Source organism: Cannabis sativa, chromosome 2 (genome assembly GCF_029168945.1).
Source record: "Cannabis sativa cultivar Pink pepper isolate KNU-18-1 chromosome 2, ASM2916894v1, whole genome shotgun sequence".
NCBI lineage: Eukaryota > Viridiplantae > Streptophyta > Magnoliopsida > Rosales > Cannabaceae > Cannabis > Cannabis sativa.
The window spans coordinates 88,781,020-88,798,744 of record NC_083602.1 but is presented as its reverse complement, the minus strand read 5'-3'; the positions used below and the strand labels follow the sequence as shown (position 1 = coordinate 88,798,744).

The following is a 17,725-nucleotide window of genomic DNA, read 5'->3' as shown; positions in this document are numbered from 1 at the left end:
ATTTAGGCTAATGTGATAATCGGTGATGGGATTTGCTTACAATTAGATAAGTAGAATGTCTTTTTCAGGACATTAGTAAAGTAAACTAGCATTAGATGTATTGGCTATACATCGTACTGGACCAATCTTGACAGTGAAAAAGATATCATAAACTTACTGTTATATATCTTCTAAGTCAATGTCACTTACTTGATCATAGATCATTTGATCTTAATCCTGAGATGATTAAGCTGTAGATTAAATGTATTGCACGAGTTCTTTAACTTGTTTGTTACTAGCTTACCCATAGGACTAGCACATACTTACATATTGAGAACTGGGTAGTGTAAATGAGTGGCAGTGTTAATCATTGATATGGAAATCCATAGCTTCTGTGTCTATTAGAAGTGAAACGATAGTTCCTTAGAGATTGGCTTAACACGATAAATGATAGAGCGCTCATTTTGATAATTATATTAGTTTCCTGAAATATCATTTATAAGTATCTAAGTATTTTAATGATAAAATACACTGAAGGTTAAAATATTAATTTTGTCCCTACTCAATGTAAACCGTTTATAGAGGATCAATGATTGTTGTGATTGAAATAATGGATAATTTATAGCGTATCTATATTTAATATATAGAGTGTTCTATGTAATCAGGAGTGCAATTCTAAATCTATAGTGGAGTGCCGCAAGCCTCAGCGTTTTGGCACCGGAGGAGCCACGAACCCAGACCACAGATCTACCACAACAAAGCCCCAAGCCTCGCCGGAAGGGTTCGAAAACTACTACAACCCAAATGAAAGAGCAGTGGATGAGAAGCACACCCCGATGAATACTGCCAAAGACCCATTGACGCACACCCCAACAAGCTCCACAACTCCATCGCTGAGGCACAATCATTGCTGACCAAGAAGCCCAAAGCTTCGTTCCTCCCCATAGAAGGTGCATCCGAAAACTCTACACTCCCCGAACTCCCCACTCCATTCAAAAGAGAACCCTCCATCATCAAAATCCAACACCTAAAAGTCCCCCTCGGCTAGGGAGCATCAAGCACACAACAACTGCCAGTGACAATTTCCCTAGCCAAGAAGAGAAAATAGAAAAACAAAAAACCCTAACTAAGAAGAGAGAAGGTCAGGAAATGAGAAAAAAAAGGAGTAGTTTTCTATTGTGTTATATCCTAACATACAATTCTAAATCTATCTTAACTACCTTAAAGTAATATATAAATAAATATAAAAATATTATATATTTTTTTCAAGAGAAATACTAATTACAACCTCCTATTATAATCTTTTAGTCAACCTCCACGCTCAAAATCACATACCAGAATATTTTTTTTTATTTTTTTTCATAGCGGTATTTGTTGTAGTTACAGTATCATTCCTATAAATTTTTTAAAAATTCTAAATAGTTTACAATGCCGAAAACAGAGTTCTTGATATTTCAGTTTACCACGTGCATTCAAACTTCAAACGTATTTTCAGCACTATAAACTATTCAAAAAATTTCAAAAAATTTACAAAAATAATATTATAAGTATAACAAATACCGCCATAAAAAAAATTAAAAACAAAATATATTCCAACATATATTTTCAAACACAAAAATTAACTAAAAAATTATAATAAAATCTCCAAAAGGAGAATACCCTCCCTTAACCACTAACACTTTAGCATAATTTTAAATTTTATTTCTAAATGAGAACATAAATAAGCTATAGTCATACCACGGGGGTTCCACTCACTTTGAAAGTTCAAAGTTTCAAAAAAATTAAAACAAAAAAACAAAAGAAATCATATAAAGCTTAAAATAAGGCATATATGGTCCCTCCAATCCATCATCCACACAAGTTTTCATCCGTTACTAATAAAGTTTAAGCCTTTTATTTTATTTTAATTTTAAATTTGATATATAAATAGCAGCTCTATGCTCTGTCTTTCTTGTTAAATTACTACTTTGCCCTTTTCCCTTTCCTTTTCTCCCTCGCATATTCTCAGAGCAGTCGGTGAGAAAAAGCTTCTCCAATGGAGTCCACTGAACCCAAAGGGGTTCTCACTTACGGAGGAAAGTACGTTCAGTACAATGTTCTCGGCAACCTTTTCGAGGTCTCCTCCAAGTATGTTCCTCCTATTCAACCCGTCGGTCGCGGTGCATACGGCATCGTTTGGTCAGTCCCTCTCTCTCTCTCTCTCTCTCTCTCTCTCTCTCTCTCTCATGGAATCTGAACTTTTTGGTATTTTTTTAAGTAACCCTTTTCGGCTTAGAAATAGTTTGTGTTAAGAGATGGTATCAGCTTGTTGTGTTGTGATTCCTTTTTTTTTTTTTTTGCATAGTTTGATTGCATACTGTTTGTGTTTGGTTCTGAGGAAAGTTTAGGAGAAAAAGGTGAGAAAATGGGGTCTGGTTGGTTGAATATTCTTGGACAAAAAAACAAAGAAGCTTTGCTTGGACTCATTCATACGACAAAGACTAATTTTTTCCATTAGATTGACTGGTTTTAATTTATTTTCAAAGATTTGATTTTGTAAAAGTTAAAAGCAAGTTTTACTAATATGGATTTTTGAGGCTTTAATGATCTTATCTTGATAGTTTTTTTTTTTTTTAAAGTTTATCTCTTTAATGTATTTATGAATGTGTTGAGTTTTACCCAATTTGGTAAGGTTTTCTTTTTACTTATAACAGTTGTGCAACAAATTCTGAGACGAAAGAGGAGGTGGCTATAAAAAAGATTGGCAATGCATTTGACAACAGCATTGATGCCAAGAGGACTCTCAGGGAGATAAAGCTCCTTTGCCATATGGAACATGAGAATGTACTGATTTGGAAATCAAGAAATTTCTAAAGTTTAAATATTTTTACTCTGTGGTTACTTTGGCGAAATTCTTAATGAAAACCCCTTTTTCTTTTTCTCTTTTGGTTTAGTTGTTAAGGATATTGCATTTGCTAATAAGTAAGGTATTGTTATCTTGCAGATTGTTAAGATAAAGGACATCATAAGACCACCGGATAGGGAGAAGTTTAACGACGTTTATATCGTGTATGAGTTAATGGATACCGATTTGCATCAAATTACACGATCCACCCAGCCTTTGACAGATGATCATTGTCAGGTTAGTAGCCGTCGTTGTTGCCTGTGGCATTTTACATTCACTCTGTTTAATCAGTGTTTCATACGTTGTCTGTGCTTCCCGAAAGCCTTCGAGGAAAAAATTTGAAGGGATATGAGATGATGATACATGGCAATGCCAGCATCCATCTCTCGTCCTCCAGACATTGACACAATCATCATCAGAACTATATTTGGCTATTTGATGGGGGAGGTTTATAGGTTCAGTATGATGAGTTTCAGCTTAAATATTTTTATTTTCAGTGCAATGCTGCAGGTGCTAAATAGAATTGGTCATGGTTTTCTATGCATTTGGTTCCAATATGTAGTTTTTTTGTAATGTACATGAAACCAAGATCATTAGTAGGATTTATAGGTTATCAATTAGAGTAATTCTAGACACACACACACACTCAAATTGTACTAACACATTGATGTGTATATAGTTTAGTCATAGATATTTTTAATTGTATGACTGATTTTAATACGAATCATTACTAATTATGGCTTGCCATTCATATTTTGGTATCAATTTTGTGCTGTAAAATTATATGTTAATGTTTTATAACATTGAGGTGTAAGTGATTGAAAACTAAATCTGTTTTTTCTAATGCCTTGGACAGTATTTCCTATATCAATTGCTGCGTGGATTGAAGTACATACACTCTGCAAATGTTCTGCATCGGGATCTGAAACCAAGTAATCTTCTTCTCAATGCAAATTGTGACCTCAAGATTTGTGACTTTGGCCTTGCAAGAACTACCTCAGAGACAGATTTCATGACAGAGTATGTGGTCACTCGTTGGTACCGAGCGCCTGAATTGCTACTGAACTGTTCAGAATATACTGGCGCAATTGATATATGGTCAGTTGGGTGCATCTTGATGGAGACTATAGGAAGAGAACCACTATTTCCTGGTAGAGACTATGTTCAGCAGTTGACTTTAATAACTGAGGTACTTTAATTTTCCACTCTTGGCTCTCAAGCTTTTATCTTTTTGCACTGTTTATTTAGAAGATCTTTGTGCTAGAACTGCAATATGAATGGTTAATGTTATTATTAGTGAAATATTGATAAAGAAAACTACTAATCATTTCCATAAACAGCTAATTGGCTCTCCTGAGGATTCAGATCTTGGATTCCTAAGAAGTGATAATGCAAGGAAGTATGTTAAGCAGCTTCCACGTGTCCCCAAGCAACCTTTTGCACAAAAGTTCCCAAAAGCATCTCCCGAGGCAATTGATCTCGCGGAAAAGATGCTAGTATTCGATCCATCCAAACGCATTACTGGTACGTCCTTCAGCACTTAAAACTTGAACCCGGGCAACTTACAATTTGAATTTCTTAGCCTTTCTCAAAATGTATCTTGCTTAACACTTAAACCTGTCATGTTTGCAAAGTTGATGAAGCACTGAACCACCCGTACTTAGCAAGTCTTCACGAGATCAACGAGGAGCCCGTATGCCCATCTCCATTTGTCTTTGATTTCGAAAAGATATCCCTGAACGAAGAAGACATAAAGGAGCTCATATGGAGTGAAGCTCTGAACTTCAATCCAGAGAATGTGCTGGAATAGTCTCTCTAAGTTATTATCCTTTTGTTTCTGTTATTTTAGCTCACTAGATAAGGATTGGTTTCGGTTTGTAACTATATAATGATTGGTATGAGTTTTCTGAGGGTGAGAGGTTCTCCCTCATTGTATTGAGAGGATAAATTAAATAGTGGTGTTGGGAAGTTGGGGTGGCTCATTTTGAGAACCTTGTGAGAGAGTGGTAGCCATGGAGATGAGATGGGATGGTTGGTATGCATAAAAGTGAAGGTTTTGATCTGCTAGCCTTCTGAGCTTGAGGCAGTGATGTTAGTGTGTTTGTATATGTAAATGGGAGGGGATATCATATCAGTATAGGGAGAGAAAGATGCTCATAATAAACATGGTTAGAATTTTACTATTATTTGGTGAAAATAAATATAATTTTGTTCCTCTTAATCCTTTATTATATATTTTGGTTTGGATCAAATTTCATGAAGTTCTCAAAAGTATAATGTTTTTATCTCATAGAGTGAACCTAATGAGAAAAATTACCTTTTTTTTTAATTAGTTTTAAGACTTTATTAATTAAAAAAAATTGTTTAATCCTGTTCTCTCAATATGACATACTAAGGAGTGCTAATTACCTCTTATTGCAATCTTTTAATTAATCTTATTTTTGAAATCACGTGTTGAAGTATATTTTTTTAATTTTTTTTATAGCAGTATGTATTATAATTATAATATTATTTTCGTAAAATTTTTAAAATTTTATAATAGTTTATAGTATTGAAAATAGAATTTTTATATTTCAGTTTATCATTTGTGTTCAAAAGATTTCAAACTTATTTCTAATTTTAAAAATTATTCGATATTTTTTAAAAATTTATAAGGATAATGTTGCAACTATAACGAACACTACGATAAAAAAATATTTTAACATGTATTATTAACTACGAACGTTGACAAAAATAGGAGCTTGATGATAATATTCCTCTCATGCTATTTAGGCTTTAATTACTGTTATTATTTCTTCTAAGCTTATCAAATTTAGAATAAAAACCAGTGTATAATAAATAAGCTTCTATTCTACCCAAAAACCCAGTAAGAGAACCAACAATATAACAAAAACTTTGACTAGCAATTATGAAGTTTGATAACAAAAAAGTGAATGTATATATAGAAGTAAAATAGAGAACAAAGACAATGATAAACATACTAATTTAATATTACAATAACAGGACTATAATTCCAAACCAAATAAGCTTAAACACACATATTAATATTATACATAAAATGAAAGGTGATTAATACTATTAATTATTATTATTAGCAAGAAGTGACTGTGATCTCTTCTCATAACGAAAACCATTCTTCTTAGAATCATCAGCAGACCAAATAAAGATTCCATGAAGCTTTCCCTGTTGTTTCAGCTGATCACAAGCCTTGAAAAACCCATTCTCCGGCGACAAACCACCACTCCCATCACTAATAAAGCTTGTCAAAACCTTCCCACCATGATAGTTAGAGCTTTGAGTATTGAAATAATCAATGAACTGAGACACAGTAGTTCCCTTATCATAAGCATAGAATTGGAAATTCACATAGTCAATCAAATCCCCATATTTATTCCACAAAGCCTGGTAATGGCTCTGTACTTGGTCATCATCAAAGGGAGCAATGGAAGCAAAGGAGATCACATTGTTGTTCTTCAAAGTCTTTATTAAGCGTCCGATGCACTCGGTGAAAGTATGAGTGTCTGAGCTGAAATGCTCGTAATCGATATCGATTCCGTCGAGGTTGTATTGTTGGATGATTTGAGTGAGAGTTTTGACTGCATTGGACACCCAAGAATCAATGGAGAATGGCTTGAAGAAGGCTGATCTGCCACTCGGGGCGGTATCGCCACCGAGGCTTAGGCCTACTTTGACGTTGGGATTGGCTTTTTTGATGGCTGAGACTTGAGATGGGGAGAGATTGTTTGAGTCCCAAAAGACGTTGAATTTGCCATTGGTTGGGGTTGAGCCTGATGACGTGTCATAATCTATGGCGAAGGAGAGAAGGAAGTGAAATTGGAGGGTTGGATTGATTGGTACGTCTGAGAATTTAACGTTGTTGAATTCTGCTCCTATGTATTCTGTGAAAACGTTTGTGTTTGGAATTGGAACAGAGTTAGTTTGGGATAAGATGATAAGGAAAATGGTCATGAAAAGTATGTTTGGATTCATATTGTTCTTTTTTTGGCTTTGCTTTGTTTGGGTATAATATTTATGTTTTTGGCTTTCTTTTGTTTTGTGTTTTGATGAGTAAAATAGTGGAGGGTGGTGGTGTTTATATATGGTTTTGCTTTCTTTGGTTAGTTGAATTATATGTTGTTTTTTATTGTCCAAATCATTATTCTTTACTAAAGTAAGTCTTTTTTTTATTTCCGTTTCTAAATTGTGAAAAAAAAGAGTAAAGACAAATATTTGTGCTTCCATCACTAGTAAAGAACTAAAGATAATCCAAATTTTGCATCCAATAATAAAAAGAGTTATCCATTATTCTTGTATTTTTTTTCCTTCCATGATGTATTGTTTTAGGGGTCAACAGTCAAATTTGGTGTATTTTGAACAATAATTTTGATAATTGAAAAAGTTAAAATTTTCATTCCATGACTTAAAGGGCACTTCACAATCACAAATACACTTTTATCTTCATTATTGAATAAAAAAAAATTATCAATTTTAATATATTGGCACTCATGTCATGAATCATGATACTATTTTGCATTATTGACTGAGATATATTGGGTTCAAAAACTCGTAAACCATCTTCATACTTTAGGGTGTACCATAATGGTGAGGTGAACTATAAATCTTCCTAGTTATATGATTTTGGAGCTTCAAATCTAATTTCGACTATGAATCATCATTTTCTTTCTCGATTTTTCTTTTAATGTCATATCATACTTAGAGTTGGGATTAAATTGAATAATAAGAAAGATAAAAAAGCAAGAAAGTTTCAAAGTGACATGTCTAATAAGATGTATCATACCATACCACCACCTAAAATGCCAAAAATGCTTAAGAGATGTATCATACCATTACTATATCACCAACATGACTAGATTGAGGTGCATAGCATGAGCAATAGAGTCAAGAGATTATTATTTGGGGTCAAAAATATGTGCACTTTCGGCATGGAAAGGCCTATATTCCTTTGATTGGTTTCCTTAACTTATTTGAAACCCAATTTCATTAGTAATTATAACTTTTCTAAGCTATTCCAATTTCATTAGATTTACTATTTGATTTCCGTTTTTGTTTAAACCCAATCATAACCAACCTTACTCAAAGAAATAATTAGTAAGTTTGAATTATACTTAAAACAAAAAATTGATCTAAGCTTAATGTACTCAAATAGCCTCAATTTAGCACCGGGAGAGGATGGGATCCCAACCCCGATCTAGCATTCACCCATATTTTTTATAAGTAATTTCTGACGTAAATATTTATATTTAATTCTCGATTTCAGATAAATTTTTAAATTTAATTTTTGACGATGATAATAATATTTAATTATATTTTATAATTTCGTTATTAATACATACATTAAATTTTAAATTATTATTATGATAATGTAAAATTAAATTATTTTGATAATGAAAAAGTTGAAAAGGTATTTAAAGCTAAAATCTTCTGTTTGGTTTCTCGTCCGGCGATTCAGCCGGTGAGCTCATACAGAGATGGGTCTCCGCCGATTCCTCGTGAAAGCTTCAGAAATCCGAAACAGAAAGAGATTGTGGCCCATTTCCACTCGTTCTTTCTCTAACATCTCCTCCCAAATCCAATCAACTCCGTTCGTATTTCTTCCTTCCTTACATTCTTTCCTTTTCATTGTTTTTCTTTTTCCCTTGAATCTGAACTGTTGTTAGGGTTTGATTTATTTGATAGAGCTTCGTTCGGTATTGCCTTCGACATAGACGGTGTCATTCTACGCGGTGAAACTCCTATTGGAGGCTCTCCTCAAGCTCTTAAACGATTATACAACAACTCTGGTCTAAATTTTACTTCAAAACAACTCTCTTTTCTTATGATTTTCCTTAGTAACTTTTGTAATCGTTTCTTTCTTTCTTCTTTGACAGGTGCTTTGAAAATTCCTTATATATTTTTGACCAATGGTGAGTTGTTTGACTAAACCGAGTAACTGTTGACTTGAATCCCAATGCTGGAAATGATTTGATTGTTTGCTTATATGTTATTATGTAATCTGGATTGGTGTTACTCTTGTTGAATTTTCTTCAACAGGAGGTGGTTTTAGTGAATCAAAGAGAGCCCTTGAGCTAAGTAAACTCTTGGGTGTTCATATTTCACCTTCACAGGTACTCTTAATTTGATAATGTTGGTTGACCCTTTTACTTATTATTTTTCCAATTTTAGATCTTTGTTGACTACTTGGCCAATAGTGATTTCTCAATAATGAGTGTATTTTTCACCATTGAACTCCAAAGGGGTGAATTATGTCTCTTCTAATTACATTATCTTACTCACAGGTTGTACAAGGTCATTCACCTTTCAAACAGTTGGTAGATAGGTACTTTCTATTGACTATGTGTAGACTTTCTTTGAAGTTGCGTTGTTGAAGAGTTTTTTTCAAGGAAGAAATGAAATGTTTGTAGGTTGTTAGTTTTCAGCTTTTGCATTCCTTTTACTTTCATAATCAAGTGGAATTTTTTTTATGCTACTCTGAGTTCTCTGAAAAATTTGTAGTACATGGCTCCAATGGATGCTGCTTATATAGAATTTACAGAAACAGTTACATCTGGTCCAATTTAAATATGTGCCATTGAGTGTTGACACAGGTCTAATTAAACTTTCTGTAGGACAAAAGAATAGTGAGTTAATTCATGTACCATTAATTTGTTAGACATGATCAATATTTGTTTTTAATCAATCAAAGAGTTTATTTTATATTTTACAGATTTGAAAATGAACTCGTTGTCGCTGTGGGGAAAGGCGAACCTGCTACAGTGATGTCTGAATATGGATACAAGTAAGTTTTTGGCTGCTTATCCTGGCTTACTTGATTTGTGCTTCATGTCAATATTTTTCATCAGTGTTTTTGGTCTTGTGAGATGTCACTCCTGAATCCTGATTTTCTTGTATTCTGTAACAGAAATGTTCTTTCGATTGATGACTACGCATCATTCTTTGAGAACATTGACCCATTGTTACCATACAAAAAATGGAACACCAAGCAGACTGACTATCAAAATAGCAATTTCAAGGATACTGCCCTAAAAAATGATGTGTGCTCACAGAGAGTCCAGGCAGTTTTTATAGTTAGTGACTCTGTTGACTGGAGTAGAGACATTCAGGTTGGTGTTGAATGTATTATTTTCTCGATCATTCATACTTTTCGACCATAAAGAATCTTTATTTGAAATCGTCCACTACATACACCATGATGTAATAACAATAATTATTGAGATTAACAGCAAAAACTGAAAGAAGCCTAGACATTCCTTATGATACATGCACATTTGTTTTACACGATTTTAACTTTCAATCTAATCTTTGATATAATAATGCAATACTATACTGGGCATGACTTTTTTCCCCTATACTGTCCCCGTGCATGTAAATATATTGCAGAATTGTATCGACTAGCTACTACAAATTTTTGAGTACACCTAGCCATTCTTCTTCTGTTAGAATTTATCAAATCAATCTGTTTTGGTGCTGAAAAATCAGTCTAAATTGACTAACTGGATGTTCATATCAGGTTCTCTGTGACATTTTAAGAACTGGAGGTCTTCCTGGTCGTGAAATTGGACACCAACCAGAATTGTTTTTTGCAAGTGATGACCTGACTTACCAGGTCTGTTTCTTTTGTTCATATTCATTATCACTTTATGATGCTTACACTAATAATTTTTAAAAATTATTCTGTTGAAAATTGAGAATGTACTGATGAGGTCTTGACAAAAGATAGGCTGCTTTTCCTGCTGAACGTCTTGGTATGGGAGCTTTCAGAATCGCACTGGAATCTGTCTTCAATAAGTAAGGATGTAGAAAATACACAAATGAGTGCAGTATTATGACACAATTCTATACAATCAATTTAGTGAATAATCATTTTTTAAGTGGCCAAATATGCACTCTCTTAATTTCACTTGTATTAGGCTTTTTATTATTATGAATTAGTTTCACTCCTTTTCTTTCTTTTTTTTTTTTTGGTTCAGAATTCACCCAAAGGCTCTAAAGTATACAGCTTATGGTAAACCAAATCCCTTTGTATTCAACACTGCAGAAGTTTTACTTAGGCAATTAGCGCAATCTCTTCATCATAATGTTCACAACGCCACCAATCATGCAAATGTTGGAAATCACCATCTCAAAACGTTGTACATGATCGGGGATAATCCTTCAGTCGACATCCATGGTGCACGACAGGTATGTCTATTCAATAAAAACTTCTTATAACTCAATTTTGTTTACAAATTTAATGATGAAATGACTAAATGGATATCTAATAGCATCTAAACTCCAGGCAGGACATCCTTGGTTTTCTATTTTAACAAGGACTGGAGTTTTTAGAGGACGGGAAAATCACCCGAAGTTTCAAGCTGATCTGGTAATATTTTTAGCAAACAAACTATACTTAAAATAATGCCTTGCAACATTCAGCAGCCGATATCTCCTCCGCCCTTTCTGGCTAAACATATTTGTTTATATGAAGCAAAATCTAAAAATGTTTGTGCAGGTTGTGGACACTGTGGAAGAAGCCGTTGACTATATTTTGCGAAAGGAGTCTTGAGATTCTATAAGTATATTTTTCTCTCCCTCAAATTTTAAATAATGTGGGATGAAATCTTTGTCATAATTAATGAAAGGGGAATGAAAACCCAGTGGCTTAATTTATTTGGTTCTCAATCATATTTTCATCGAAATTTAATTGGTCGAAGTTCACGTATTATAACAATTTATTTATTTATTTTGGGACTAAAGATCTACTCTAGGGGTTCAAAGCATATGGAACAAAATTGACCTTTTACTCGTGTTAATAAGAAGAGTTTATTTGTATACCTTATATTCAAGATTGTGATTTTTTTAAACAAATTTCTCATTCTCTCATACTAATTTTAGTGATTTTTAAATTGCTATTTAATAGTCTTTAATTTGATTATGATTATTATTGAATAGTACAGTAATGTCAAATTGGAGGTTCAATATATATCTCAGACTTTATCCTATCTTGATTAAAAAAAAGTTGTATTGTAAGTGATTCGTGATGTTGAGCCAATTTATTTTGCTATGATACTTAATCAAACACAATAAGATATGGGTAAAAGTAGTTATTTAAGGATATCTCTAATGCTTAAAAAATAATAGTGCCAAAATAGGTGTTAGGACATCTCCGATTAATAAAAATAGTTATCTTATTTTAAAATTTTTTTATCATTACTCTTATATGCTACATCATACAATGTAGTTCACATACTTTTGTTCAACTATTTGAGCAATCCCCATTAGAGTTAGTCTTAGAGTATCTCCAGGGTTGGTCAACATTGCCCACCTGCACACTTTTAAATTTTAACCAATTAGAATTTTTTTTTTTTTAATTTTTTATTTCAGTGAGTATCAGTATCTAAATAAGACCATATTTTAGGGAAAGTTCAATGATGTAGTTTGAGGTGTTGCTCGTGAGAAAGTAAGTAAGGCCAATTAGAGAAAAATATATATTTTAAACTAAAGGGATAAGAAATAATGCAATAGCTGGCTTGTTTTTTAAGAATTTCCTTATTTTAATTGGTTGTTGTGATTAATAAATTGTTTAAAAAAATAATGTGGGGTCAAATAGAGTAACGATTAGTGTTATCTGCATTAAAAGTACTTATATATATATTCTTACCTAGCTGTTCAGACTCTTCTTGAACTAATGTGATACTAGAAGTTTGTCTCCATTGTTGCCAACATTGTCAACCCACTTTAATTGGTTGATTTGTGATGGCGGAGCTACTTTGACTCTCTTTTTAGTTGTCAATAATGACCTAAGCCAAGCAAAAAAAAAGAATATATAATTGCATGCATTTTTTTTATTAGGAAGAAGAAAACTTCATTAATCAACAAACTAAATGCACCCTAATTAATTACATAGACTTTCTTTTTTTTTTTCATAAAAATGCAACTTTTTTTTTTTGCTCTGATACCAATTCTAAGTATTTTTTTTCACTAAGAAAATATCACATTATTTTAAAATCCAAAATTAATCTATACATTTATAAAAGTGTTGATTGTGTGTTTATAAATTTCATCAAGTTATTTTAACTAGGCTAATTAGCAATTTCCCCCCCTGAACTTTGACATATACCAAATCATGCCCCCTGAACTTTTTTAGCCGTTAAAAATTCCCCCTGAACTATTGAGATTGTTAAATTTAAGGACTTTTGTCTAATTTCATTCAATTTTACTGTTTCAAGTACTAAATCATGCTCCCCAGACTTTGATATCTACCAAATCATGCCCCTTAAACTTTTATATGTATTAAATCATGCCCCCTGAACTTTCATCCATGTTAAAATTTTTTTTACTAAAATTAGATAAAAGTTTTTAAATTTAACAATCTTAATAGTTCAGGGGGAATTTTTAACGGCCAAAAAAGTTCAGGGGGCATGATTTAGTACGTGTCAAAATTCGAGGGGAAAAATTACTAATTAGCCTTTTAACTATAATAGAAGAATTACATCACAAAAACTAGTAAAATTAAAATGACTTTAATACTACTCTCAATATAAATATATAAAGTAATACAAAAATAATTTTACAAGTTTATCACTTATTTCAATATTCATTCCAATAATAAATCAAATATTTTAATGAATTTTTATAACCATTTTTATTTCACTACATTACCATTGCCACTATAATTGCTATTACATTATACTAAATCAAATCAAAAATCACCCAGATATTAAAGTGCATTGCAATATACACTACACATAAGTATTAATAAAATAAAAAATTAAATATTAAAAAAAAGTCTATATAATTGATTTTAGGGTCTGTAACCAAAAAATTCTAAAATCATAATAAAGTATGCAATTAAATTAAACTTTTTTATCATCTTTTATTGTTACATTTTCAAGAACAAGACATCTAACTACATAAATATTCTTTTTTTAAAAAAAAAAAAAAAAAGCTACATAAATATTCTAGCCAGACAAACAAAAAAAATATTGAGACAGTTTCTTGAGACGCTATCTTCAATCGTAGTGTAATACCCAAATCACACAAAGGGGGAAATAAAATTAGATTCATTAACTTTCAAACGCTCAGAGTTTCAAAAATCAACAAGTCCACAAGAAAATATTAAAATCAGTGTAATATCCAAAATCAAGCAACAACAATACATCTCGTGACAACCTGAACAACCCATTGCCAATAAAAACCTTCTTTCTTCTCTTCGGCAATGTCTTCCGTTAGGAGCTCGCCAGTGATGGCAGAGCTACCTCAGCAATTTTCCTCTTGAGCTTTCTTTAACAATATTTTTTCTTTCTTGGGATACCACGGGGACCCGACGCTAGGTCCCAGCAGACAACAGAGCATTTTTTGTAGTTGCAGCGGTTCAAACCTTGGAAGTCTGCCTAAGGCAGACCTAACTCAAGGACCATTGCAACTACACCAATGCCCTGGAGATGGGCTTTCTTTGAAAATTATTATACTTGGAAGAAGTTTAATTCAATTATCTTTTTTGTTTGAAAGAATAATAATAACTAGTAGTAGAGTACAACTTTTAAGTGATGTTTATCATGACTCAAGACCATTAATTTAAAAGAAAATTGTCACAAAACTTGTCTGTTTATGTTAGATCATGTGTGACAAGACACTAGTTTACATAACATATAGTAATCCTTCCAATCGCTGAAGCTCCTAGTCTAGCATATCATAACTCTTTCAAGTACAGTGTAATAGAAAATTTTAGATGCATTCCCCAAGAAAAATTCTTACTCCATTAATAATGAGAAGAAGAAGAAAATCCTTACTCCCAGTTATGCTAATTCAGAATTTTATGACTTGTTTTGGTTGGCTCCCTAGTTTACCAAGAGCCTTGTCAAGTGATGTGCTGAAATTGTCAAACGGAACCAGCTCCATTCTGTAATGGCAAATCATCAACATTGAAACATAAATTATTATTTGAAGAAAAATACACGAAAGATATATCTTTAGTCGATAAATAGGAATGCAAAACGATAGAATAAAGCAAACTAAGAAATTGAAAGATAGCATACTCATATCTCAACTTCCCTTCTCGTGCTAGATCCAAGAGGTAATCTATCATTCTTCTACATTCTTTTGCATTATCGGCTCCCAACCATTTCTGCAACCAGAATCCTCTTAGAGAAAGGTCCTGTTAAAGCACAGAGTAATATGGACTTCAGTAAGATGATATAACAAGCCGATGCAGAGGTCATTCAAATGTAGGAAATAGAAAAGAGTAACAGACATAAAGATGAGAACAATTATAAATTTTTCCTAATAAATAAAGTTGAAAGATGAAACCACAAAAAACTCATAGATTAGTCTGAAGGGCAATTAACTGCAGCAAGAAGAGAAAGTGTGAGACCTTAAAAATGAAAGACGAAGTGGATACAGTAATTGGCTTCTTAGACATGCCACCATACGTGACCATAGTTCCTCCATGTCTGTGAACCAAAAACATTAAAAATTAAAGACGAAAAACATTAATTTTTTGTTATAAAATTAGCATTAGCCTTAAATTTTTTAATGATAATTGCATATGACACCTCAAAAATTTGAGAACCAAAGAAGCAGCATTTCCTCCAACACAGTTAAATCCCAAAGCAGGTTCAGGTATACTGGCCTAGCAGATAAACAGGACACAAGTGGATATAATTGGTTAAAATACTTGGAATTATCAGTAGAAAAAGTCACGGAAAACAAAACTAGAAAGAAGATTTTTGTGCATGATAGCAAAAGCTCCATAATTCAGAGAGCATAATGTACAATGTCATTTAAAATTGATACCAGAAGGCCCTTGATATTTTTCACTTCCAATTGACTCTCGGTAAAAACTTCATCTGCACCAAGTTTCTTAAGGTTTTCTTTTGCCTCATCTGATCCAGGCCTGTAAAGAAGCAGGGAATGATAAATCAAAGTAAGATTTTCATTGAAAAATTGTGTTCTCGGAAAGACGAAAGTAAAGAAGCCCGGGAAATTGCACCTATCTCTTAAAATGTTGATACTATGGACACCACGGTCTCGTGCAATCTGAATAACACACTGCCCCACAATGCTTGTGGCTCCATTTTGAACAATAGCATCTCCTGGTTAAATTGAACGAGAGCATTCATACAAAAATTCCAGTGTACTCAAAACAATTCCATACAAAACAAATGACAAAATGAAATTACCCGAATTCAAAGCAACATAGTCTTCAAGCATTCTTAAAGCAGTCAAAGGATTCACTGTAACGGTAGCAGCATACTCCACGGGAGAATCCTTATTAATCTTGTGCCAAACACTCTGATCTTTGACAATGTAAGTCTGCCACGTCCCTAAGCAGAAGGATATTTAGCCAATAAGATTAAAACCAAATAACATAACATTTCTTTGATGTAAAATTGTAAATGAAGACTTTTGATGCAAGTGTGTGTTACTTTAACCCCCATTTTTCTAATCGAAATAGTTCTGGGACAATACACAGTACTTTGGTTTGTGCGTTAGCCAGCCTTATTAAATTTGAATCACACTCATTTTTGCATAACGGTAACTAGAAACCCCTTGCCAAGAAACAATACTACAAGCTATAATCATCACTGGTTTTTGAACTAAGTAAAGCAACTAACATATAAAACTGTACATGCCCATTTGTTATAATCTGTAAAGTCGAAGATTACATTACATAAATACATAATACTTTTCTCAACATAATTTCGAAAAACACAATGCATAAAAGGTTTGAACTTTGAACTATAAACAAGGGAAAATGAAAATGTACCGAAGGAAGGGGGAGATGGAATGACCAAATCGCCAGGTGAGAGACCCTTCACTGCAGAACCAACCGAGTACACCTCTCCAACACCTTCATATCCTCCGATAGCTGGAACTTGCGGCCTCACAGGATATACCCCTATAATGGTTAAGTATGAAAAAAAACTCATCAGTTCAGCCCCCATAGAGATGAGTATCTATAAGGTTTTACAAAAGCTTAAAAGGTTCCATAGCCAAAGCTCAAAACCTTCAATTCGATTAATATCAGATGGGTTGATAGGCGCAGCTATCATCCTAACACAGACATCGTTCTCTTTCACTTCTACAGGCGGCAATTCTACAATTCTTCCAACAAGAAGAACCATTATTAAGCCCTTAATTTTCTTCCAAATTGAAAGATTAGAAGTTCCTGAACCCTAATTAAGTAACTGAGAGTGAGGATCGTACCTTGTAACGACATCGGGAGGACCTTGTTGGTCGTAGACGACGGCCTTGGAGGGTGGTGACATGAAGGCGGCGGAGAATGCTCGAAGGTTTAGGGATTGGAAGCGATAGAAGAAAGGGCGGTTTGTTGATGGAAGGCATTTGGAGAAGAAGGGGGATGGGGTGGCATTTCTGAGGGCTCTGAATGTGGCTGGTCGCACCAGAGACGCCATTGCCGTTGAGTGCTCAATTGAGTGGAAAGTGGTTTTGTTGGTTATGATGTATGAGGTAGTTGGAGCTAGTGCTCTAAATATAATTTATAAATAATATTTTTTAAATAATAAAATATCAATTTCATTAAAATAATTTGGCATTCTAGTACATAAGATTTTGTAAATCTACCGAGAAATCAAAAATGCTACAACCAAAATTAAAACGGGAGTGTCTAGCAACGTAATGTTCTATCCAATTTGTTGATCGTCTGATGAAATGTAAGTAGACATTAGGTAAAGTAGATAGAAGAATTTGGCAATCCGCAACTAACAAGCCAAAGGTACAAAACATTGATTGATTACTTTGTATGGCTTGCATTGAGACCATACTATCAGTTTCAATCTTAACCTGTTTCCAATGTTTGTCTTTAATCCAGTTCAAGGTCTTTTTAATTGCCAACACTTCAAT

The 17,725-nt window shown here is 33.2% G+C and overlaps 4 protein-coding genes across 6 annotated transcripts; 2 read left to right on the top strand and 2 right to left on the bottom strand.

Annotated features, from left to right (window-relative positions):
• Window positions 1-1,732: 1,732 nt before the first annotated feature.
• LOC115719249 (mitogen-activated protein kinase homolog NTF6) lies at window positions 1,733-5,084 on the top strand. The gene is made up of 6 exons (XM_030648210.2): window positions 1,733-2,157; window positions 2,673-2,802; window positions 2,963-3,100; window positions 3,720-4,052; window positions 4,204-4,387; window positions 4,498-5,084. The coding sequence occupies exons 1-6, from the start codon at window positions 2,015-2,017 to the stop codon at window positions 4,671-4,673; spliced, it is 1,104 nt and encodes a 367-aa protein (XP_030504070.1). The 5' UTR covers window positions 1,733-2,014; the 3' UTR covers window positions 4,674-5,084.
• A 679-nt stretch (window positions 5,085-5,763) lies between these two features.
• On the bottom strand, window positions 5,764-6,947 carry LOC115718799 (chitinase 2). Its single transcript, XM_030647622.2, has one exon. The coding sequence runs from the start codon at window positions 6,851-6,853 to the stop codon at window positions 5,942-5,944; it is 912 nt and encodes a 303-aa protein (XP_030503482.2). The 5' UTR covers window positions 6,854-6,947; the 3' UTR covers window positions 5,764-5,941.
• Window positions 6,948-8,238: 1,291 nt separating this feature from the next.
• Window positions 8,239-11,699, top strand: LOC115718422 (mitochondrial hydrolase YKR070W). Its single transcript, XM_030647197.2, has 12 exons — window positions 8,239-8,465; window positions 8,561-8,664; window positions 8,752-8,787; window positions 8,915-8,988; window positions 9,160-9,200; window positions 9,588-9,659; window positions 9,783-9,984; window positions 10,392-10,487; window positions 10,602-10,669; window positions 10,852-11,062; window positions 11,160-11,243; window positions 11,373-11,699. The coding sequence occupies exons 1-12, from the start codon at window positions 8,353-8,355 to the stop codon at window positions 11,424-11,426; spliced, it is 1,155 nt and encodes a 384-aa protein (XP_030503057.2). The 5' UTR covers window positions 8,239-8,352; the 3' UTR covers window positions 11,427-11,699.
• Window positions 11,700-14,341: 2,642 nt separating this feature from the next.
• LOC115721292 (enoyl-[acyl-carrier-protein] reductase, mitochondrial) lies at window positions 14,342-17,363 on the bottom strand. Of its 3 annotated transcripts, none has more exons than XM_030650562.2 (10): window positions 17,069-17,363; window positions 16,869-16,966; window positions 16,629-16,760; window positions 16,042-16,185; window positions 15,852-15,954; window positions 15,656-15,755; window positions 15,415-15,491; window positions 15,234-15,312; window positions 14,899-15,017; window positions 14,342-14,762 (listed from the first exon to the last, which is right to left on the bottom strand). In XM_030650562.2, exons 1-10 carry the CDS (start codon window positions 17,275-17,277, stop codon window positions 14,669-14,671), a joined length of 1,155 nt encoding a protein of 384 aa, XP_030506422.2. In that variant the 5' UTR covers window positions 17,278-17,363; the 3' UTR covers window positions 14,342-14,668. The 3 variants fall into 3 exon arrangements, with proteins under 3 accessions (XP_030506422.2, XP_060966959.1, XP_060966957.1); XM_061110976.1 differs by having other exon boundaries at window positions 16,869-16,958; window positions 17,069-17,285; XM_061110974.1 differs by having other exon boundaries at window positions 14,342-15,017.
• Between the last annotated feature and the right edge of the window lie 362 nt (window positions 17,364-17,725).

Coding starts and splice junctions, on each gene's coding strand:
- LOC115719249 (XM_030648210.2), top strand. CDS start 2,015: ATGGAGTCCACTGAACCCAAAGGGGTTCTCACTTACGGAGGAAAGTAC. Junction 2,158..2,672: donor GGTGCATACGGCATCGTTTG/GTCAGTCCCTCT, acceptor TACTTATAACAG/TTGTGCAACAAATTCTGAGA. Junction 3,101..3,719: donor TGACAGATGATCATTGTCAG/GTTAGTAGCCGT, acceptor TGCCTTGGACAG/TATTTCCTATATCAATTGCT.
- LOC115718799 (XM_030647622.2), bottom strand. CDS start 6,853: ATGAATCCAAACATACTTTTCATGACCATTTTCCTTATCATCTTATCC.
- LOC115718422 (XM_030647197.2), top strand. CDS start 8,353: ATGGGTCTCCGCCGATTCCTCGTGAAAGCTTCAGAAATCCGAAACAGA. Junction 8,665..8,751: donor ACGATTATACAACAACTCTG/GTCTAAATTTTA, acceptor CTTCTTTGACAG/GTGCTTTGAAAATTCCTTAT. Junction 8,788..8,914: donor TTATATATTTTTGACCAATG/GTGAGTTGTTTG, acceptor TTTCTTCAACAG/GAGGTGGTTTTAGTGAATCA.
- LOC115721292 (XM_061110974.1), bottom strand. CDS start 17,277: ATGGCGTCTCTGGTGCGACCAGCCACATTCAGAGCCCTCAGAAATGCC. Junction 15,492..15,655: donor AAAATATCAAGGGCCTTCTG/GTATCAATTTTA, acceptor TTTATCTGCTAG/GCCAGTATACCTGAACCTGC. Junction 15,313..15,414: donor TTGGTTCTCAAATTTTTGAG/GTGTCATATGCA, acceptor TTTGGTTCACAG/ACATGGAGGAACTATGGTCA.